Below are 23,245 nucleotides of genomic sequence, written 5' to 3'. Positions count from 1 at the left end.
TTATAATTCTGATTTGTGCAGCGCCTCCAGGGAGTGCGTTTAATTAAATTATAAAGTGAAAACTAGAACAGCCTCAATCTCTCCACGTAATCTCTCCAGGTGAAGACAGTGCATATTCTTATGCCTCGAGTTCCGCGATTAAGGCGAAAGGACAATAGAGCTGTAATACACTTCAAGGGAAGGGGCGGTGATTAAGGCGGAAGTAGCTGTAATACACTTCAAGAGAAGGAGCGGCGTTGAGAGAGTTTCCGTAATTGGAATTTTATTACGCCGTAAGGCGTTTTTACACCGTAAGGCGTTTTCTTCTGGGAAGAACTCTGTTATATGTCACTGTGTCCTATTTTTGACTATTGATCTGATGTGTTAGACGATTAAAAGAGAGTGTGCCGTTGGATCAGATCATTATAATTGGAATTTTAATCAGTTAAAATTGCATGTGCTAGTTGAACTCCCTGTTTATCTCATGCTGGAGAGATTACCAACTCGAAACCCTTCGCACACGCACACAGTAGTGATGGCTTCGCTGGAGTTTCGATTTCCTGATTCACACAGTTGCCCTACAGATGTAGCCTTTATCGTGCCCTGAGGTGTTTAATTTAGATTTTAGCTCAATTTCCCATGTCTAATCTAAGTTAAATTTACTGTGATGTGTAGGGTTCCTCCTAGGTTGCCCGAATCCATCACGCAAACGACTTCCCTGCTAAATCCGAAGACCCCACACGAAAATTTCTGTTCTAATGTGGAGCGTAAACCCTGGTAAGTGACGACTGACAATTGCAAGAATGCGTAAACCCTGGTAAGTGACCACTGACAATTGGAAGAATTCGATCTGTTCTCCAGTTAGGGTTTTACAATAGTTTCCTTATTTCTGCTCTTGGTTGCTCTGCAAGGTGTTATTTCTACTCTTGGTTGATCTGCAGGGTGTCAGGCCCTCTACCGCGAAGGTTAATTTTAGCCACAAGAACGGGGTTGCCTCAGGAATAACTTGGGAATCTGGTCTTTTATGTCCTTCACCATTTCAGGTGCTTGCTCACATTCTGCTCTTTATTAGGTTGCTTATTTGGATTATTAAACCTTCAATTCTATCTTGTCCGTAGGAATTTGCAGGCTTATCCATTTTGGCTGATTCAAAGTTTCCCTTTGTGTTTGGATATTGTCTGACCCATGTGGGTAAGGCCCATACACAACTTTCATTTACTATTGCAGACAAAAGAATTTGGGTAATAACCTTCGACAGGAAGGAATAAAATCACACTATTTGTGAAGTTAGGTATTTCCTGTGTGATGTACCATTACTCTTAGCATCAGACTGAACCTGTAAACTCTTAATATGTCCTAACACGAAATATCAAGAAAATATGACAATTACGATACATGGACTTCCCTGCTAAATCCGAAGACCCCACAGGAAAATTTCTGTTCTAATGTGGAGCGTAAACCCTGGTAAGTGACGACTGACAATTGCAAGAATGCGTAAACCCTGGTAAGTGACCACTGACAATTGGAAGAATTCGATTTGTTCTCCGGTTAGGGTTTTACAATAGTTTCCTTATTTCTGCTCTTGGTTGCTCTGCAAGGTGTTATTTCTGCTCTTGGTTGATTTGCAAGGTGTCAGGCCCTCTACCGCGAAGGCTAATTTTAGCCACAAGAACGGGGTTGCCTCAGGAATAACTTGGGAATCTGGTCTTTTATGTCTTTCACCATTTCAGGTGCTTGCTCACATTCTGCTCTTTATTAGGTTGCTTATTTGGATTATTAAACCTTCAATTCTATCTTGTCCGTAGGAATTTGCAGGCTTAGCCATTTTGGCTGATTCAAAGTTTCCCTTTGTGTTTGGATATTGTCTGACCCATGCGGGTAAGGCCCATACACAACTTTCATTTACTATTGCAGACAAAAGAATTTGGGTAATAACCTTCGACAGGAAGGAATAAAATCACACTATTTGTGAAGTTAGGTATTGCCTGTGTGATGTACCATTGCTCTTAGCATCAGACTGAACCTGTAAACTCTTAATATGTCCTAACACGAAATGTCAAGAAAATATGACAATTACGATACATGGTTGTTAGGGGGAGCCTCCAAAATTATTGCTCGGCGATTCAAACCAGTGTTTGGTCAATATCTAGACCTGTTGGGGGGCTTCATTGATAAAACAAAGAGCCTAATCATAGGATGGAACTGTCCACTTCAAAATATTAATGAAATTGTGACGGTTCTGGGATTCCCTTTAGAATGGAATGGAAATTATTTAAATATCTAGGAATCCCCATTTTGATCGGTGCCTCTAATATGGAGAGTTGAATCAATACCTTAAATAAATTTTCGAAGAAATTTCAAGCCTGGGGTGCTCAATGGCTCTCTTCATTAGGATGTGTTGTGATAGTCAAATATGTTCTATCGTCGCTTCCTGTCTACCTATACTCTGACCTTCTAGACCCAAAAGTTGTGCTCAATTAGATGAGCTTGTTAATTCACAAGTTTCTATGGCAGGGAGGGAGGAATAATGAAAGAAAATTCCATTTAGTAAACTGGAATGTAATTTGTCTCCCAATGGTTAATGGGGGATTGGCAGTCTAAGACCCTCTATTTATGAATATTGCTCCTAGAGCTACAATCGTTTGGGTACTTATTTCAGATTTCAGTGTGTGGTGGAAATTTGGCTTTCTGCCGGAATATTCAACAAGAATTCTCTTCTCAGGGTAGAATCAACTTATTGGGCAGGTCTAGGTTTTACTATTTGAAAGCTGTGAAAGGAAGCAACCCCTCTTATTATTGATCACCTTAGTTGGAAACGGGGAAATAGGTCTTGGTTATATATTTTGAGATAACAAATATTTCCAAATATCCTATTGAGTGGAAGTGAAGAATTCAAAATCCTCGCTCAGTGGATGAAAAACAATGGTTTTTCCCTTTCTCCGGTACTAAAATCACTTAGAAGTGTTTGTGTGCTTTGTGGTTTCCCTTGTAATTGTTGTATTTGCCATATTTTCTTAGTTGCAATCTTTCAAAAAAACATGTTTTCTTAGATGCAATCTTACTTAAAAAAACAAAGTAGTGTCATATCTGTTGTCAAGGATTTTGTTTCATGTTATTATGACTGTTTTGAGATGAAGAATTAAATGTTTTATGTTATGGTCTGTGTAATATACTTGATTGTCAAAATCAATAAAAATGTGTTAGATTGTTTTTGAAAGCACTTCTTATGACTCGTTGACTTGTAATTAACATGTTGTCTTCTCTTGGTGTCCTTATGATCAGGATGGAGCACAAGTAGGCTAGATTTGAGATCTTTGTCTGCCATGATGGCTACTGATAAAAGGATTAGACGTCAGAACTGTGCTGGAATGGGAGAACCTTCCACAAAGTATGAGACTCTTCAAGGCAGGTTGAAAGCACTATCATCATCATGCGACTCAAGCCAAAAGTTCTGTCTGCAAGTATTTGATTCTGATTTGGAAGCATTGCCAACACAGCAGGAATCATTAGGCATTCAAAGGCTGATTATGTCTGAAACAAGAAAATTGCAAATTTGTTATGTGAAGGTCTTGGAGAAAGGGGATAGCTATAAGGTTCAATACACACATTTTATCAATTTGCTTGACTTATCATTCTGCTTCCACATACTGTCTGTTTTGAAGAGTGTGGTATAAAATCAGATTCATCAAGCACTCTTAGAGTATCTCAAGTTATTGAGTGGGAGGGCCAATCTTTTAGTACAGTCAGTTCAATGGCATTGTTTTTCATTGGGACAGGATCTGATTTTATTAAGCAACATGTCTCGGTTCAGAGTGAAAGTAATGTCCCATTTGAGAATTTGGTCAGAACCTACTGCACAATGGCAAGCCATGAAAAACATAAGGCTAATGAAGGAAAATGCAACTTTTTTGGAGAGGCATGTATTCATGCTGGTACAGTAGGGCTTACAGATTTGATTGCTCCACCATTTGATTCTCCCAGCTCGGAAACACAAGTGGATTATAACAGCCCTCATGCTGATCCACTTTCAGAGACTGGAGGTATGGCATAAGTTTGGATTGCAAGCAAAATAAACAAAAAATAGTGTGCACCATATGAAGAGAGGAGTGTGACCACTGTTGTATGCTCAGCAGAATCAATCATTCATGTAATGCATTAGCTACAGAAGACTCGAGGTATGGCATAACATTGTATTGCAAACAAAATGTGCAAAATACAAACCATTCATGTAATATTTTAGCTACAGAAGACTTGAGGTATGGCATAAGATTGGATTGCAAACAAAATGTGCAAAATACAAACAGTGGGTGTTATGAAGCGAGGAGTGTGATCAATGCCATTTCTTCAGCAGAATCAATTATTCATGTTGCTGTATGGTCAGTTACATAACTAGCAAAATTGTATTTTATGGAAAACATTGGCAACTGCAGGGCTGTTTTAGGGATTTCTGGAAACAAATCAATCAAGGCAGAATGATTGACTAAAGATCACAGTGCAGCCATGGATGAGATTCATAAGAGCTTCAAACCCTCCATCCAGTTGATCAAAATATAGTGGTTTCCAAGGACAACTCTTGGATGGTTAAAAGAAAATGTGCAAAATACAAACAGTGCACGTTATGAAGCAAGGAGTGTGATCAGTGCCATTTCTTCAGCAGAATCAATCATTCATGTTTCTGTGTGGTCAGTTACATAAATAGCAAAATTGTATTTAATGGCAAACATTGGCAAAATCTGGGCTGGTTTTAGGGATTTCTGGAAACAAATCAATAAGGGCAGAATGATTGGTTAGAGATCACAGTGCAGCCATGGAGGAGATTTGCAAAGAGCTTCAAGCACTCCATCCATATGGTCAAAATATAGTGGTTTCCAAGGACAACTCTTGGCTGATTAAAGGCATAATTCAGATTTTATACTTGAGTAAATCATGTTTTAATAGATACTGGAATTTGATATATGAACAGTGTAAAGATAACATTTTTGTTGGGAGAGGCCTATGTTCATGAATGTGATATCAAAGCAGAGTATAAATTCATGATATTTTTGTGGGATGGCCTCGGGGAGCATTTGTCTGACAATGAAGCTGTGCAAATTGTGCACAGGTATAGTTTCAATGGAAAAGCCAGGTTGTTAGATTGAGCTGCTCTTGACAAGAGAAAAACTGGGTGGTTAGATCGAGCTGCTCTTGACAATGCAGCCAAAATGCATGGTTTTATCAGCTATGATGATCATGGAAAATACGAAACATATACTCGGAAGCAGCATGTTACTTCTTGTCAGTGTATATATATGCATGTGTACTACTGGTTTGATTGATGCTGAAGGTTTAAGTTTGGCGCTTGCATCTCTGATGTTGTTAGCCTCATTCCTGTGTAGGTGCAATGAATTCATGCTACCTGGAACAGATCCCTCAATGGGAAGAAGAGGTTGACTCACGTCCAGAGAAACTGTTGAAGGTACAATGATCCCATACATACTGTTCCATCCAGAAATAGTCGTGGAATAACATTTCATGAAGACTTTACAAATAGTGGATATGAGAAGGTTGCTGCAACATCTACTGATGCAATAGAAGCAAGGGTAAGACGTTTGATTGTTTCATCCGAGACTTTTAGCGGGTAAATGTCCTGTGTGATGAAGAATTTCACTCCATAGACATGATGCTGGAAATGAGTTGTTCTCCATTGCAGTTATATATAGACTTCCTTAAATTCAACATATTCCTGTCAAGTTGCAATTAAATGCATCATTAATTAACACTATTAATGTTAAAATGGAGTTGGGAGTTGCATGTGAAGATATTGAATTATTGCTCTAATGTTTTATTTTATAACGGAGCAGTTGGCTAAAAAAAGGATACCAAACTACTTATCCCTTCTCGTTTTCGTACCAATCTTAAAAGATGATGAAGGGGAAAGAGGGACAGGTTGGTCTGCAAGGACATTGGAAAATCACAAATTGCACATTCCGGATTCCTGGAGACTGGGGTTTTTTTCCAGAGGACTCCGTTTGCATTGTGCATTTTTATATTTCTCTTTACTTAAATATTCTCATTGCTGGATCAAAATGGGAAGTAACTTGTGTTTTGTAATAGTGGCAATGCTATTGGCCGGATTTTCTATGTTTATCTATTATTTTATTGAATGAAATAACATTTGAGTATCATTATTATGCTATCTTTATTCTTGAAATCCTTACCATTTCGGTTAGCTCTCAGGACTATAAAATTGTTCTGTTATTAAATCAGTTGGTTGATCAAATGCATTTTCGTGTTCCTATCTTTAAATTGAAAATTTACAAAAGATGTAAAATAGTGATTCGAAGTAATTATGTGTCATGGGTATGCAGACTTGTATCTCAGGTACAGATCCTGGATGGGGATGTTGGGTACATCCTGGGTGTGGCTGGGTTGTATCCAGTTTGGGAGGGTATGTGGGGGTATATCCCCCTTCCCTATTTGCAATGTCATGGACACCTGAAACAAATCCTGGATGGGGATGTTGGGTACATCCTGGGTGTGGCTGGGTTGTATCCAGTTTGGGAGGGTATGTGCGGGTATATCCCCCTTCTCTATTCGCCATGTCATGGACACCTGCATGCGGTGCACCCCATTCCAATAAAAGAAAATAAACGAAGAAAACTTTAATCTGTCCTGTCCTTTTCTAATTGATTCATCGACCTACTTCCTTGTATTAAAATCTATTCAAATCCCAAGTCAGATGACTTACACCATTTCCTATTCATTCATTTGCTATCCATTTTTTGGCATTCGCTGGCGTTGGACATTCCTTTGCGATTGGGCATTTCTTTGGAGCTGAAAACACACATTCGCAGATGAGTTTCTGAGTGTTCCCTATGGATATGACATCTGTAGTGTTGGCGAGGCACTCCTGGGGAATTGGAGAAGCATTCTTTGGGAGTTTGAGATGTTTATTTTTCTCATTTTACACACAGAAGAGTTTCATATTTTTCTCTTGAAATGTCGAATACATGTAGATTATTTTATTTTCTGCATCTAAGTAAACTCTTCCATAATGATATTTTCCTGGTGAGAGGTGATTTCGATCTGATAAAATCACTTGAGGAAAAGAAGGGTGGCATTTTCCATCTTGACACTAACTCACACCTTTTCCACAACATTATTAACTCGATGAAAATGGTGGAAATCCCTATCCGCAATTGAATCCACAACTGGAACAACAACAAAGGAGGTAAACATCAAATTTCTTGTTTGTGTAATCTCTTTTTAATCTCTAAATCTTTTCTTGCTAAAGATATTTTCTTGGGAGCTTCTATTTTACCGAGCATGGGGTCAATTTAATGACCCATTTTCCTTGAGCTTGACATCAAATAGTCCCCAATAACAGGCCATTTAGATTTGAAGGCTTATGGCTGTAGGATCCTTCCTCCGTGGATAAATCCAAGGAATGGTGGAAGGAAATGGAACTCCGAATCCATTCCCCAATGCCCATATTCTAGAAAACACTAAAAGGCCTCAAGGCTCAAATCAAAAGATGGCTCCGAGGAAGAGTCTACGAATATTCTCCAAGAAAAAAACTAATTAAAAGTCCAAATGGGATATATACAGTAACAAATTATCCTAGAGTGTCGATCTGAAGCCTTAGCTCAACAGAAAGGATCTATCTTGGTGCGATAATAAGAAAGAAGGAAACATGAAGAACAACTCTAGAAACATAAATCATAAATCAATTTGTTAAATGAGGAAGAGAAAATTACTAGATTCTTCCACATATTTATACTCTAGCATCACCACCATAACCAAATATTTTCCCTTCTAGAAAACTCTAGAAAAAAACTCACATACGCAAGGACCTGGAAGGGGAGCTCAGGAATTTATACAGTAATCTCTTGAAGAACCCTCGACCAATAGGCTAACTTCCATTAGAAAAATAGTTCCCACATCCATTGTCTAGTTTCCCATGATCATAATGTCGCCCTCATGATAGAAATCACCCTTAATGAGTAATTTTGTTGTTACTTATGCATATAATTAATTTAATAAAAAATAATACATTAAGATTTTAAATGTTATATAAAACAAGTTTAATCAAAAATATATATTTTATGTTTTTGGTTAATATGCAGTCATTTATGTAGATATGTAGTATTCATGTTAACACATAATATTGTAAATGGCATACGACATTGACTTTAAACAATAATTATATATATATAAATATATGAACAACAATTTTTTTTTGTATTTAGATAGAAAGTATTAGGTATGTTTAAATGATGACATTGATTTTGAATTATTATTTTTTTTTATTACATATATTGAATTTAATAAATTAAAATTTTAAATATTATATAAGATTGTTCTAATCAATATGTTAATAAGGGATTAATTGTCACTCTTTAATATTTTATTCTATGATAAAAAACAAGGAAAAGAAATGTTACAAGATCACTATAGTTATGTTGACTTAACAAGTTACGAAGGTTGGATGTGTGGCATCTTTTTTTGGTAATGAGAACGAATGTGGGTAAGACCTGACCAATCTAAGAGGATGTGTTTTTCGTCTTCAATCCTCTTAGTATTGCAAAGGTGATGGGTTCTTTAGTGTGAGGATATTTGGTGGATAGTCCAATGCCCAGTTTCACTACAAAGCTTGCAAATGTGACTAAGTGATAGGTCCTTTAGATGCCCAGTTTCACTACAAAGCTTGCAAATGTGACTAAGTGATAGGTTCTTTAGTCTCAAGGTATTTGGTCGATAGTCCAATGCCCAGTTTCACTATGAAGCTCATGAGAATCAGTTCTCATATTTGCAATGTTTATTATATTCTGCATACTGGTCAAGATAGAGAGATAATTCGTGTTAGAAAGGGTGGGGTTGATCTCATTCTTGTAATGCGTTAGCTTCCTTTTCTCCTCTATCTACTTATCATCCAACAATTTATCCTTAAATTTGGAGCTAATAGTACTTTTAATATTATCCTTATTCCTCAGGATGACCTCCTCCTTTATCCCCCAATGGTCGAGTCAAGACTAGGCATCCATATGCCATCTGCGTTTGAGATGGAAATGTTATTTCTTCTATACATTAGACTATGCTTAATATATATACACACATATTAATTGTATATTTACATAAGAAATTGAATTTAAATATAATGATTTTGTTGTTACCTATGTGAATAATTAATTTCATTTCATTACATTAAGAAATTAAGAAGGAGGGCTTGAGTTTCGTTGCACTATGGTGGAGATTGGAGCTCGATGCAGCCTTATGGATATCATGGAGCCGTTATTCTCAATACTGTATACAGGATACAAAAGCCCCAATACCTTGGTGACAACCCCAGCCGCAGACACTTGCATTATAAGGTATAAATACCCTAGAGCTACCATATTGGATCTAGGATATACACTCATCCTAGGGATATGTAATTCTAATTATGAAGATTATAACTTCTAGATGATTGATGTGATATGGTTCAATGATCAATCTATGTTTTTTTATGTTTTTTATATCTAATTCATCATTCTACATGTTTTTGTTGACATATATGTATCAAAAATTAAAAAATATATAAAATATATATATTTTTAAAAAATTGCTCTGGGATTCGCTCCCAAACCGGAGCTTCTGAAAATGTCGCTCCCGCTCCCAAGTAACATTGATTGTGCCTTTGTATTGGCAAGAAAACTTGTTTCATGAAAATTGAAATTTTGTAAGTTAATATACATGTAACCAATTCAAACAACCAAGAATGAGAATTGAAATCTGTAAGTTAATATGGAGTGACCAATTCATACAGGCAAGCACATTTTAGGAGACAAAAAGAACATTATATTATTCATTCAATATAAGTAATAGTTACAAGCATCTCAAAAGAAATAACAAATAGACAACCCATTTTCCTTCCTACATAATTGCCAAACCATAATAATCAACCCAAAACATACATATTGTAGAAATCTAGTTGTCTCTGAGGTGTATGTAGTTAATCCGAAATCAATATCCTCAACCATACTTTTACAAACCTGGAGCCAGCAAACCATTTTCTCACAAAATAACTACTACTCGACAAGATTCAGGAAACAATGAACTCTCCACTGGAAACTACAGGATGGACTAAAAGCATTTCCTGTGAACAATTGATGGGCCACATTCGTCATATTATGCTCGTGTTACCCACATCTGTACAAACCAACAATGAAATTAGTCACAAACATGCTTGTATTTGATGAATCAATGAACCCAATATGAAATAATCAGAATGATGTTATTTGATGTTAGAACCTTAGTATCGGTTAATATAAACAACAAAAGTTATAGTTCCTTAGCCAGAAATATCTTCGAGTAGAGTTGGGTCCAACTGGTATTAGAATGAAATTGCTAAGGTCAGGGTTTCATTTTTTCTATTAGACTAGTTCCACTGTCTAAATTAATAAAATCAAAGAATACTTGTAGCCAAAGGCATTGGTTCATGACTAGCATCAAGCCATTCACATAGGTTCTATTATCAGTTTGGAGTCTGGACTACCCTCTTACATTTTTTATGTCAATCAAGTTATACCAGAGTTGGATACATCAACTTGTTCTCAATCGAACATTCAGCTCAGACCATTTAGGACTAACTCTTTGCCATGCTCAAGTAAGACATGGTAAGGTCTTTTTGGGACATGACTTAGCAGGCTGGCCTTTTAGGACCAGAGCTCTACTAAGCGCTGAGCTTCTATGATTGAAGCTCTACTTTATATAAAACCTTTCAGGACCTGAAGTTCTACTTACATAGGACCTTTCAGGACCTTTCTTTTGGCAAAGGGAAGTTTATTTTTGGAAAGCTCAGGAAAGACCCTTTAACACCAACCTGGTATAGTCCTTCTAAGACCAAAGCTCTGCTTAGATAAGACCTTTCGGGAGCTTTTCCAAGGACTGATTGCTCTGAAATTGGATGATTAGGATTTTGCATATTGCAACTGATTGATGTGCTTTTGATGATATGGCCATGACTATTCTGGCTTTTTATGTAATTGAAATAGTTTTTCTAATGATGTTTTGTAAAGATCCTACAACCTAAACTGTTTGAGATGGTAAATTATATCACAGATATCTAGTCATACAGCCGGTGAAGTAAAGACTGTTGCTGACATGCATGAAAGGAAGGTCGAAATGGCTCGTCAAGCTGATGCTTTTATTGCTCTTCCAGGTGATTTGATACTTCGCATTTTTAAGAAACTTTTTGGGGTATGATAAATAGGATGGTTTGCTGTTAATTGCTTAGTTTTTAATTGCACCTTGAGAAGCCAGGTGCACTCCATAGCCACTGAAATGTGCCATGACGGTAGGTAATTCTAATAAACTAAAATGAAAATAAAATGTGAAGGTCCAATTATCAATGTTAAGAAAGGAGCTCAGGCCATTTGTAATTATGTAAAAAAACTTAAAATTAAATTGATATAGATCCATCATACCTGGTAACTAGAAATTTGAATCTCTTGTTGTTTGTTTGTTAAGTATATCTCTCTATGTTTAATAGATCAAAGGTTACGATGAATCTATGCTAATGGTAAATATGCATTGATTAGGGCCTGGTGAGAGACAGTATGCAGATAATTTATAATAAAACTTGCAAATCCTTTGATATTCCATTCCCTGATTTCTTCAAGATTTGGCTGATTGAAGGTGGTTATGGAACAATGGAAGAGCTGCTAGAGATGATCACATGGTCACAACTAGGCATTCATGATAAGCCGATACATATCCACTATTTAGTGTTGAATTGTTTTAGAGTTCATTCAGTACCCTTACCATTGATCTTCAAGAGTATTGCCAATTATTGAGAGTATTGATCAGTCATAACTTACTGAAAGTGCAGGTGGGTTTACTTAATGTTGATGGCTATTACAATTGCTTGCTTGCCTTATTTGATAAGGGTGTTGAAGAGGGATTTATAAAGCCTTCTGCACGGCATATTGTTGTGTCTGCTCCAACAGGAAAAGAACTTATAGCCAGGATGGAGGTAGGGAGAATGTTATAGAAGTGATTCTAGCTTGATGTTTGCAGTGTCTAGTAAAGAACATGGTCAGGGATTGGTATCCAAAATAAAATGTTATCATTAATGGATTAGAACTTTTGACTGCTCATCTTTTAGTTATATATTCACATATTCTGGTGACGGGGATTAAAAACATTTGTAGTTTGGATATTCTGTGCAGGAATATGTACCTATACACGACACGGTTGTTCCTCGAGGAAACTGGGAAATTGAATGACTAGGATACCCTGCAGCCTCTGATTTGCATTCATAATAAATTTGACCTGGCTTGGTCCCCAATTGTAGGCAGTTGTGTCTTTTTGAACTTCTTAATTTAACATCATCGATCATATGCATAGAAGTTGCGCAGGGGATCTGTAGGTTCAGAACATAGAAGGGGAAGTTTGAACTAGTGTTACTAGGATCGTGGCTTGAACCTGCCATTTTCCCAACTTGTCTGAGTCGAACTTGGTTGTTGACAGAGAGTTTGATTTTCCAACTTGTAACTTGTTTGTTGACAGAGTTTGACTGTCAACACGAGTTTGACCTCTGAGCATGAGTATGACTTAGTTGACTGAATCAAACTTGTGTAATAAAAACCCTCATCCAGCCCAATTTAGGTTATTTTTACCTCTGCTGGGTTCATTGCTCCTCTACTGAGTGATTAATTTCTGTGAAACAGACTGAAGGGAGGTCATGTTGTCGCACTTACCATTTCTTATATATTTTCATCAAAATATATATGTGTATATCTTTATATTTTTCTTCTACTCTCCAATTTTGTCCCGAATTTTTTCCTTATCCTTGCCCAAAACTTGGCCTCCCCGAATTTTCCTTGATTATACATCTAGTAACGCTTGGAGGGAGCTGTGCTAAACGCCATGTCTTTCTTTAAACTGTTAGAAGCCCCCCAAATGCCCTGTTTATTTCTGTATCCATGTATACGACTAGGCCATATGTGTTCTCTGTGTTGGTGAAGTGATAACATGGAATTTAAATGCCCTACTAGGCTACATGTACTGTGCTGACAAATTGGCCCCGTGAAACTTGAAATCATGATAACTGATTTGGAATTGCGTTTTTTTATCTGCTAACACTAGAGTGCTGGGACACACTCATCATCAAGCTATGTACACCAGACTTCTTAATAAATGAATAAACTGTGGTCTAATTGTTAGCAGGTCTCATTTGTTTAACTGTAGTTACTAGCCATCAAAAGCACAAAAAAAGATTTAGAGCTAATGCTAAATGTGTATCAGCAGGGTTTTGCTTGGTAGAGTTTCTTTGACTACTGGACAGGGCACCATCTATGCTGATTCTTGTATTGTAGAATCTTCTTGACAAACAGTTTCCCTTGAAACCTGAGACGGCCTTCTAACTCAACTCATATGTCTTTGACCTGGGAGGGAGGTATAATTATATGGTACCTAGTAACATCATACTCCAACTCCACATCACCTGGAGTCATCTTTCTTTTTCGGGTCCGGAAAAATATTGTCCCACAGTTTAGGCGTTCCAAGCATCTTGCTAGCCCCTTGCAGATTTCCTCCCTCATCCCAGTTTTTCTGGATGGACGACGAGGGTAGTAACCAACTGCTCGTTGAAATACCAGCTGGTAACCCCAAGGTATTTAATGAGATTTGCTCCCGTGAAGGGCCACCCACCCCTTGGGATATAAAATCGTGTTATTTGTTGTTGTTATTGATATGGATGAATAGTTTATGTCCTAGACTTCCTTTTGTTCCTCATATCCTGAATAATAATCAATCTAGATGGTATTGTATGTGTTGCTTCAAAAAGAGAGATTTACAGAATATATATCTTGTCGAACAAGTCATAAATGACTTTTGGTTTTTCACAATTGAAGTTGGGTGGTTGTTTAATCCACAATCCAATCTATTAATTTTCTAGTATGCCTTCTCTTTCCTACTTCTTGCTACCATGGATCGTCGAAATCAGTGTATTGCTTGCTTGCTTTTACATTTGAGAATTGTAACCCACTACGGACTAAACTTACACAATTAATTTCCTTTGCAGAACTTGAAAAGCACATACCTGATGCACATGTTTTAATTTCTACGCCTTTCCACCCGGCCTATGTGACAGCAGAGAGGATCAAGAAGGAAAAGAACTTAAAGCTTCTTTTGACAGCTGGTATTGGTTCTGATCACATTGATCTAAATGCTGCAGTAGCCGCTGCTGTGACTGTCGCAGAAGTTACAGGTACTATTTCTGAAATTATACCGCTTGTCACTGCCCTGTTCACGCTATGGACATTTTGGTATGAACAAGTTTCTGCAATGTTTCTTCATAATTTAACTGACACCTTCTTCAACAATTTTTACAACAAGTAATGTGGTGTCTGTGGCAGAAGATGAGCTAATGCGCATTCTCATATTGATGCGAAACTTTGTGCCTGGATATAAGCAAATTGTTGAGGGTGACTGGAAAGTGGCAGCGATTTCTTACAAGACATATGATCTAGAAGGGAAAACTATTGGTACTATTGGTGCAGGGCGTATTGGCAAAGAACTACTTAAGCGTTTGAAGGTATTCATTCTTAGGATCTAGTACTACTTCATGATGTTGCAAACTTCTTTTCAAAAATCAGTGCTCCATAATTCTTATGCATGCATGCTGTTTGCTTCAAAATTTCAATCTAATAATAATAAACATTACATGATGTTGAATTGAATTGTGTTCCTTTGTACAGCGCTTCAATTGTAAGCTTCTTTACCACGACCGTCTTTCTATTGGACCCGAATTGGAAAAGGAAATTGGAGCAACATTGGAGACAAATCTTGACGAAATGCTACCTAAATGTGATGTACTTGTCCTTAATATGCCTCTTTCTGACAAAACTAGGTGCGCCTTATCACAATTAAATAAATAATCTCTCCCATTATTCACTCAAACATCAATAGCACCTATATATTTTATACAACTTGTGAACAAAAACCTAATTATTGTTTCTCTTGCCCTTTCCTTTTGGTTACAGTAGGGGAATGTTTAACAAGGAAGGTGTTCTCTACCAAGCCTAGCTTCTTTCTCAAAATCTTAACATCCCCTTTGCAAAGGGTTTCATTAGAATGACAACAACCCGCATTTAAAGCATTTCTCCACCCCTCTCCTAATTAGAAATACAATTTTGGGTTCTCTACTAATTTTCTCCACACCCATTTAATCTAACAATGGACGTAGAGCATGTATATTTATACCTGTGTGTTGGAAATACCATTTTATACTTTAATGTTTATTATTTTTGTTTTATTATTATTACTTGAATTTCTTCTTAACAAGTGGTTGTGTTTCTTTTGGTTTTAGTGAAAGTATGGGCTCCAATGTTGGCTCTCTTATTTTGGAGTATAATTCATCTTTGAGAATTTTTCAATTATTAAAGTAGGTTATTCAATTGCTTAAAATATTAAATTTATTTCAAAAAGTTTTTGTTACTTTATAGGTTAGACACTCGCTTGAAATATTGAATTTATTTCAAAATGTTTTTGTTACTTTATAGATAAGGCGTAGATTTCTTGGCTCTATGATGAAAATAATGAAGGGAAAATACATGTTAATATGTTACTTGTGCTCTTTGACTGAAAAATACACGGTGAGAGAAAAATGCATATTATGCTAATTGAGGAATGTTTTTCGCTTGTCGAACTTATAGTATTGAATTTAACACACTAACACTTTACAACAATGAACTAACAATATTCATGATGAAAATAGCAATATGGAAGATTTATCTGCATAATGAAAAAGGCAATATGGAAGATTCCGATCACGTTCCAAGGCATTTCTTAAAATGTGGATGTGACAAAAGGTTGTTGTGAAAGTTGTTGTTTGTATATGGGAAATTTCTTGATCATTGTGTATAATCCTAATGTTGATAGATATGTCTACTAAGTGCTTCAAGTTAATGGGGCATTGATTTGAGCATTCAATATATTTTTATTCTTTATCAAATTATTCTTTTGTTGTATTTGTATTTTTCAATTTATGCCTTACGGCGTTTCCTTTGCAACATCTGGTGCAAATGCTAGTTAATATTAATGTCCATCAGTGTAAACAGAGATAAAATACTTCCATGTCAGCGGGTTTATCGAACCTGCAATCGTGGCCTGTTGCGCCGAGTGATGGGTCAACAACCAGTCAATGAGTATGACGTGGCCCCATTTCATGGGAACGATGTACTCGTCGATGGATCCATGGTGGTATGCCGTGGGCAACGCCTAACCAGCCATCTATAGAGTATTTAATGCCAAAATATATGCACGCAACTTAACGCGATAACACGGGAGCGGGCAATTTCGGCATTAAATAATATTTGGGCGCTCCCGTGTTATCTTGCATGCATATATTTCGGCATTAAATACTCTATAGATGGCTGGTTAGGCGTTGCCGTATGCGGTGGCATATGCTTCAAGACCCCACTTCACCGTACACATTAATCACAAATAGCTAATAAATGTATCAGATAGTGGATAACATGTTATGGTGTGGGTGATAAGATATCTAAACAGAATTGAGTAAATGAGAGTAGGTAGATGGTCTGATGTTATTTTCAAGGAAGACACGAGTGAAAGAAAGAAAACATGGATCAAACAAAGTTGCACATGGATGCAAAAATGAAATATCTACCTCAATGCCTGTCTTGCAAATAACAAGGAGCTAAAGGATTTTGTTATGGAGTAAAAAGGCATGGGGAAAAGAGTTGAGTAGAAATAAAAAATATTACATTGAGGAATTCAACCCTACCTGTGATCTACAACAAAAAGAGTTCATTGGAGCTAGTGTTTCATGGAGGGAAAAGGTTCTCATTGCTTAATTAAGGACCAACTCACATCAACTTCCGTGTGAAATAGGACGGTGGAAAAAGCCTAAAAAAACTTGGGAAGAACGGGTGTGTACATTTTGCATTTAAAAACATCAGAGAAAGTTATGGGAACATAATAACATCAGTTTCTTGGCATTGTCGTTTTAGCTAGGGCATTGTTAGAAAGTTGGGCCAGCTCATCATCAATTTGAATTGGAAAAGGATTGAATTGCAAAAAACGAAAAAGAAGGAACTAATAATCTCATAGACTACTTTTAATCTAGTGGACTTTAAAATATCATTTCATTTCATGAGATTAAACCATCTGCTTCATTTTGGAATGTGATGCATTCAAAGACATTAGAGAAAGTTATGAGAACATGTTAACCTCAGTTTCTTGGCATTATCTTTTTAGCTAGGGGATTGTTAGAAGGTTGGGTCAGCGCATCATCATTTTGAATCGGAAAAGGATTGAATTGCAAAAGCCAAAAAAAGAACTAATAATCTCATAGACTATTTTTAATCTCATAGACTTTAAAATATCATTTCATTTCATGAGATTAAACCATTTGCTTAAATAGATGAATGGAATATCCATGATACACTAGAGTTAGTTACATTGCCAATGATTATGCTAACAATGCCAGTGGATTTTCTCCACAATTTATGCGCAGCTTTTGGGCTCACTGAACAATTTCAACCACGCCAATTTGGAAAACACAGATTGCATTGAGGTAGTTACCAACATGCCCATGGTGGAATATGGCCATGTTATTACTTGGCCCATGCCAAAATCAACGCTATTATTAAAATTATGATTCACAACCCAAGTCAAACAGTGGAGGTTACATCTTGGTGATCCACACCATATATCAACGATGGTCTTTTATATGCAGGGAACTCACAACTGACCACAATTTGTCTTGTGCAAAGATTTACAACATTGAAATATGAGCATTATTTATTTGGGAAGTTACTCCTGGCCTGGGGAGTTAAAGTTTATCAAGAATGCATTTCTGATTTTTCTTGGTACAGTGCAATTGATGAGTGGCACACAAAGAGATAGGAATGGGGTGTGCATTACAAAAGTATGTTCAAGCATTATGTGGCTCCACAACTGAGACTTAACATACATGCATCTGTTACATCTGGATTCCAACCCTTTGTGATGGCGCAGGTCATTTGAGTAGGTGTAAGGATGCACGCCAATCATAATTCCTGTAAATGAGGAGTCGCCATGGTCGTTGTTGAAGATTTCGACGGGGGCATGTAAGGATCCCACTTGGGAAGTTGAAATATCGTTTCACCAGAGCTGCAAGTTGCAATTTTGTTTTATATTTGTAAAGAAAATTTGCTCAAAAAATGTTGGAATGTTAATTCCAACTGCAGGCTGCAGACACCGTGCAGGCAGACGTGGGCAGCCGACTCAGCAGGCTCGTACAGTGCTTGAAACCGCTCCTCCAAAACCACCTTTCAATCTCGGACCGCTTTTGAGTGAAAGTTGTTTCCGTATTTTTGAGCCCGATATAATATAGTGCTGCCGCGTGACTCTCAGCATACATAAGCAAACGTCATTTCTCGGGTGCTATCGTTCAGTCAAGTAAGGCCTCCCGATATTCTTGTCCACCATCTGATCTGCCTGATCGTCCTCCGCCGTCCATCAACAAAACCTGCATACAACCAACATTAAAAGCGTTGTGTGGAGTAAATCAAACCGAAGAACCATGTAATTTTTGCACAGTAGTGCATAAATAAAAAACGTGGGAGCGCATATGTTTAGGTGAATGTTTTTATGCAGTTAACGATTGTAAAAACGCAGCAGCGAAAGTTAAGGTTTTTGCACAGCAGTGCAAGCTAAGATAAACAGGGGGAGCAGCGAGAAATTTATATATATGTGTTGATTTTTGCAAGGAGGACATGCACAGCAGTGCAATGTGAGAGCTCGAGGCAGCGAATAGAGAAAACGAGGAGGAAGCATGAAAATCGTATGGTGTGAGTAAGGATTTCATTTTGTGAATCTAATGTAGAATTTCACTGCATATGTAAATTTATTTTTACAGCAGTAAGTGTAAAAAATAGTTTTACAACAGTAATGTAAAAGGGGTTTTACAGCAGTAAACCCAGCACAGTGAAATCTCAGGTGGAGACATAGTTTTGTTTTTGATGGGTGAAAGTAATTTTGGTGAATCCCTCTCAGTAAAGAGGATGAATATGTATCAGAGTTGGCTGAATGTATTTTTGGTAAATCCCTCTCAGTAAAAGAGGATGAATGTTGTATCAGGCATTATGTTTTTAATGAATACAAGGATTTTTATGACTGTGTAATACTCTGTTCTGAGAATTTTTATTAAAAGCTTCCCTGTGCACAAAAGATCCTGTGGAGCAAAGAAAACAGAGCATTGTCTCTGTGTGTTGAGTTTCAGTTTTATTTGTGTGTTTTTGGGATTTTGCCAGAAAAATCCCCAACAGTGGTATCAGAGCTGGTCCAGGCTCTTTGATGGTGACAGAGCAGGTTCAGGCTCTTTGAAGTGTCAAAGAAGCTGAAGGAAAGACTCTTGTTGCAGCAGTAAAAGCTTCTCCAGCAGTGTGAAGTCTCAGGCAAAAGAACCTAGGTATTCCTCAAAGTTTTTTTTTCTGTGTTGCTGTTGAAGAAACAGTGAGTCATTTTAAAAACACAGTCAAGTATTTTGGAGCATAGTTAAGAATGGCAAGGTCAAAGAAGAAAGCCTCCAATCCTCCTAAGGTTGTGTCTCCCTCCTCTATTAAAATAGAAAACAATCTATTTGAAAGCATTCTATTTGAGGCTTCAAAGTTTAATGTAAATTTTGATATGTGGGAAATAAAAATGAGGGCTGTCTTACAGTCTCAAGGGATTGAAATCTGGGAATCAGTGATTGATGATAGCAAGAAGGATAAAGAATCCAAGGAGTATAATGCACAAGCAGCAAAAATAATCTTGGATGGACTGCCTGATTCTATAAAAAAGAATCTAGGAAAATATTCATCAGCAAAGGATATATGGGACAGACTTCATGACCTTCATGCAAAGGGAGCACTGACCATGACCATCAGTGAAGAAGAAAATTTTGAACCCATCATAGAAGCTGAAAATGAGAAGGTTGACCTCATCAAGCTTCAAGTAAAAGAAAAGAATGAAGATCTCGTCAAGCTTAAGAAGGAACTTGATCAATGCAAGAGGAAACATCATGAAGAAGTCATATCCATGACAAATCAGTTGAATAGAGAAAAGAAGCAGGAAGACACCTTGTCAAGTCAACTTGAACAAAGGCACAAGAGAGTGAACAAGCTTGTAGAAGAGATTGGACAGTACAAGGTAGAGGTCTCCTCCCTTAAGTCTGAACTACAAGAAGCCAGGAAGCAGGCACAAGGAGCTGAAAAGAAAATGGAGAGCAGTCAAGCAGAAATCTCCAAAATGAAGTCAGATATTATCTCCCTCAAAATAGTAGCAGCTGAAGCTACTCGTAGCAAGGAAGAAACTGAGGAACAGCTTACAAAGAAGAATAATGAGTGTGAAAGATTGGAAGAAGAGATTGTCCTCCTTAGGAAAAAGGTTGAAGGGATGAACAAAATCATGAAGAGCTCTCAAGCCTTGGATGACATGCTCAACTATCACAGATCCCCATCTGATAAATCAGGACTTGGGTATGTAGGTGAACCCTCAAACAAGAATGAAAATGCTTTAAGCAAAGGAGATGTGAAGAAGGCAGAAAGAAATGGTGATGCTCCTAGTTCCAGCAAAGGCAAGGAGAAAGATCAAGGCTACAATAGAAGAAATCCTACTCCAAGTAGAAAACCAGCTCCAAGAAGAAATGTAGCTGATGTCAAAGAGGTAAGAGGTAATGGTTATCATCAAAGGATCTCAAGGCAGCAAGGCTTCAGAAGTACATCAAGGAAACCTCCATCTCCCAGGTACCAAAGTTCATTTTATGGTTATTGTTACTCTTGTTCAAACTTTGGTCATATGGCAAAAGACTGTAGAGCATTTCATAGAGATAGATGTTGTAGTCTCCGACAATCTCCAAGAAATAACTTTATGAGAAGAAATCATGAATTCTTATTCATGAACAATGTAGAATGTTTTAAGTGTCATAACATTGGGCATATGGCACGTGATTGTAACTTAGCATGGGCTCTTACACAAGCTAGACCCATGCAAAAGAAGAGAGTTACACAAGTATGGAGAAGGAAAGAAATACAGCCTGAAAGCCCCTTGAGCTCCCTAGTTGATCTAAGTTTCTTTTGAGAAAACTTTGCTAAAAGAAGATGATGCATACAGTTAAGGGGAGCCTGTAATTTTTTTTTATATTTATTGCTGAACTGTATTAACAGTGACTCTTTGATGAAGATCTTCTTATAGGGGAGAGATATGGAATTAAATCTGCCATAAAAGCTAAAAAAGTCTGCAGGGCATGGAGACTGCGTGGAGGATGTATTGCAGCGCAGCAGAGCGCAAATGAAATTTTTTTGTTTGTTGTTAATCCCTATGAAATGTAATAGCCAACGATGATGAAAACTGTAATGTTTTTGCTTTGCTTTTTGTCACATATGCAATGCAATATGCACAGAAGTGCGGAGAAGAAAAAGGGGCAGCGTTGAAATGTAAAGTGCAGCAGCGCGATAAGAAAAATGCAAAGCAAGGAGACCCGCACAACAGTGCGAAGCCAAAACATAGAACAGGGGCAGCGTGGAAACTTTTGTGTGAGGAGCACATGGATTAGAATGAACAGCAATTTGAAATTTTTTTTGTGGAGCACATGCATTGAAATGCATAGCAATGGAATGTAGTTTTCCTTTTATGTAATATGAGAGAATATACTCACAGCAGAGAGAGTGTAATGCACAGTAGATGGAAATGTTTTGTATTGGCAATGAAAGCGCAAAGCAGTGAGAAGAAAATGAGAAGAGGGCAAAACGCAACAGAGCGTAAATGGCCAATGTTTGAGAATGCAATGAAATTTTTCACACAGCAATGTGAATATGAAAAATGCAGCAGCATGAAGATTTTTTTGTTAAAAAAAACGAAAACGAAAGGTAATGGGCAGCAGCACATGTAAAAGAAATTTTTCTTTACAGCAGCAAATGTAAGTGCAGTGAGTGTGTTGTTTGCATCTGAAATGCAAGTGAGACACAACAGAAGTACGATTGTAATCAATGAAGGGGAGCAGGCAGCAGCGTGAAGTTTTGGTTGTTGTTCATTATGAAAACAACAGGAAGGGAATGCGCAGTAGCACAAGTGAAATGTAATGCAGAGTAAAGAGTTAGTGTATGGGCACAGCAGTGTGATGAAATGAAATACGCACAGCAGAAAAATAAATTGCAGAGGCAACGCAACAACGAGTAAAAACTCAGGGGAGATAGGCTCTATGGTTATTGGTATGGACAGCAGTGAATAAGAAAGAGGTAGCAGCGTGATGGCAAGAAGGAGAAGCACATCAGTGCGAAGAAAATGAAACCAGAGCAAGAGAGGTGCAACAGCATGAAGAAAAGTTTTCCCATTGTGAAGAAGGGAAGCACGCATAAGTGCACAAGTAAAGAATTCTCACACAACAGTGTGAATGTGAGAAAGGGAAGGCGCAACAACGCATATGTAAGAATTTTTTTAACGCACAGCAATGCAGAGTTTGCAAAGAAATGTAAGTGAAGTGCAGCAACACAATAGCAAGTAGTGGAACGCACAGTAGTGCAGGTGTAGACGCAGTAGCGTGGAGCAGACACAACAGTGTGGGGTAGACGCAGCAAAGAAGATGGCACAACAGTGCAGCAGATAATATGCAGCAGCATAAAAGAAGAATGTACTCGGTATGCACAACAGTGCAATGAATGTTTTGTTTTGGAATTGCACTTGAAGCAGTCATTTGGTGAAACCCTCTGATAAAGAGGAAGGTGCTTTTCAGCACAGTGTCATGGTGAATCCCTCAGTCAAGAGGAAGATGCTTTTTAGCATACACCGGTGAATCCCTCTGTCAAGAGGAAGGTGCTCTTCAGCACAGTCTCAGGTGAATCACTCTGTTAAGAGGAAGACTATTTTGTTGTTTGTGGAACTGCATCAGAAGCAGTTGGTGAATCCCTCTATGTGAGGAAGATGTCTTTGTAACAGCAGTGTTGGTGAATCCCTCTATGTGAGGAAGTGTTTGGGTATGACTGAACGCCCAGCAGTTGAAATTAAAGGGGAGTGTTGGAATGTTAATTCCAACTGCAGGCTGCAGACACCGTGCAGGCAGACGTGGGCAGCCGACTTAGCAGGCTCGTACAGCGCTTGAAACCGCTCCTCCAAAACTACCTTTCAATCTCGGACCGCTTTTGAGTGAAAGTTGTTTCCGTATTTTTGAGCCCGATATAATATAGTTTTGCCACGTGGCTCTCAGCATACATAAGCAAACGTCATTTCTCGGGTGCTATCGTTCAGTCAAGTAAGGCCT

General features: G+C 37.6%; 2 protein-coding genes and 1 long non-coding RNA gene across 4 annotated transcripts in view; all 3 read left to right on the top strand.

The window, feature by feature from the left end:
• Positions 1-296: 296 nt before the first annotated feature.
• On the top strand, positions 297-11,675 carry LOC149191864 (uncharacterized). 2 transcript variants are annotated; one of them, XR_016254302.1, is made up of 2 exons: positions 297-1,709; positions 11,059-11,675. It is a non-coding gene; the product is annotated as an uncharacterized LOC149191864 (long non-coding RNA). The 2 variants fall into 2 exon arrangements; XR_016254301.1 differs by lacking the exon at positions 11,059-11,675 and adding an exon at positions 3,262-5,651.
• A 1,880-nt stretch (positions 11,676-13,555) lies between these two features.
• On the top strand, positions 13,556-15,027 carry LOC149191863 (formate dehydrogenase, chloroplastic/mitochondrial-like). The gene is made up of 5 exons (XM_089406757.1): positions 13,556-13,601; positions 14,024-14,210; positions 14,335-14,536; positions 14,700-14,851; positions 14,988-15,027. Exons 1-5 carry the CDS (start codon positions 13,556-13,558, stop codon positions 15,025-15,027), a joined length of 627 nt encoding a protein of 208 aa, XP_089262883.1.
• Positions 15,028-16,125: 1,098 nt separating this feature from the next.
• The window catches only part of LOC149191862 (cytokinin riboside 5'-monophosphate phosphoribohydrolase LOG8-like), a 29,592-nt gene continuing 22,472 nt past the window's right edge, over positions 16,126-23,245 (top strand). Inside the window, exon 1 of the mRNA XM_089406756.1 lies at positions 16,126-16,203. Coding sequence (XP_089262882.1) covers positions 16,126-16,203 — 78 coding nt within the window. The remainder of the gene's footprint in view (positions 16,204-23,245) is intronic.

This window comes from Pinus tabuliformis, chromosome 2_2 (genome assembly GCF_031772625.1).
Source record: "Pinus tabuliformis cultivar Carrire ecotype Pingquan chromosome 2_2, CPIR1, whole genome shotgun sequence".
Lineage (NCBI taxonomy): Eukaryota > Viridiplantae > Streptophyta > Pinopsida > Pinales > Pinaceae > Pinus > Pinus tabuliformis.
Note: the sequence above shows the minus strand (reverse complement) of the source record. Positions and strands in the feature narration are given on the sequence as shown.

Coding starts and splice junctions, on each gene's coding strand:
- LOC149191863 (XM_089406757.1), top strand. CDS start 13,556: ATGGACGACGAGGGTAGTAACCAACTGCTCGTTGAAATACCAGCTG. Junction 14,537..14,699: donor AACTACTTAAGCGTTTGAAG/GTATTCATTCTT, acceptor TCCTTTGTACAG/CGCTTCAATTGTAAGCTTCT. Junction 14,852..14,987: donor CCTCTTTCTGACAAAACTAG/GTGCGCCTTATC, acceptor TGGTTACAGTAG/GGGAATGTTTAACAAGGAAG.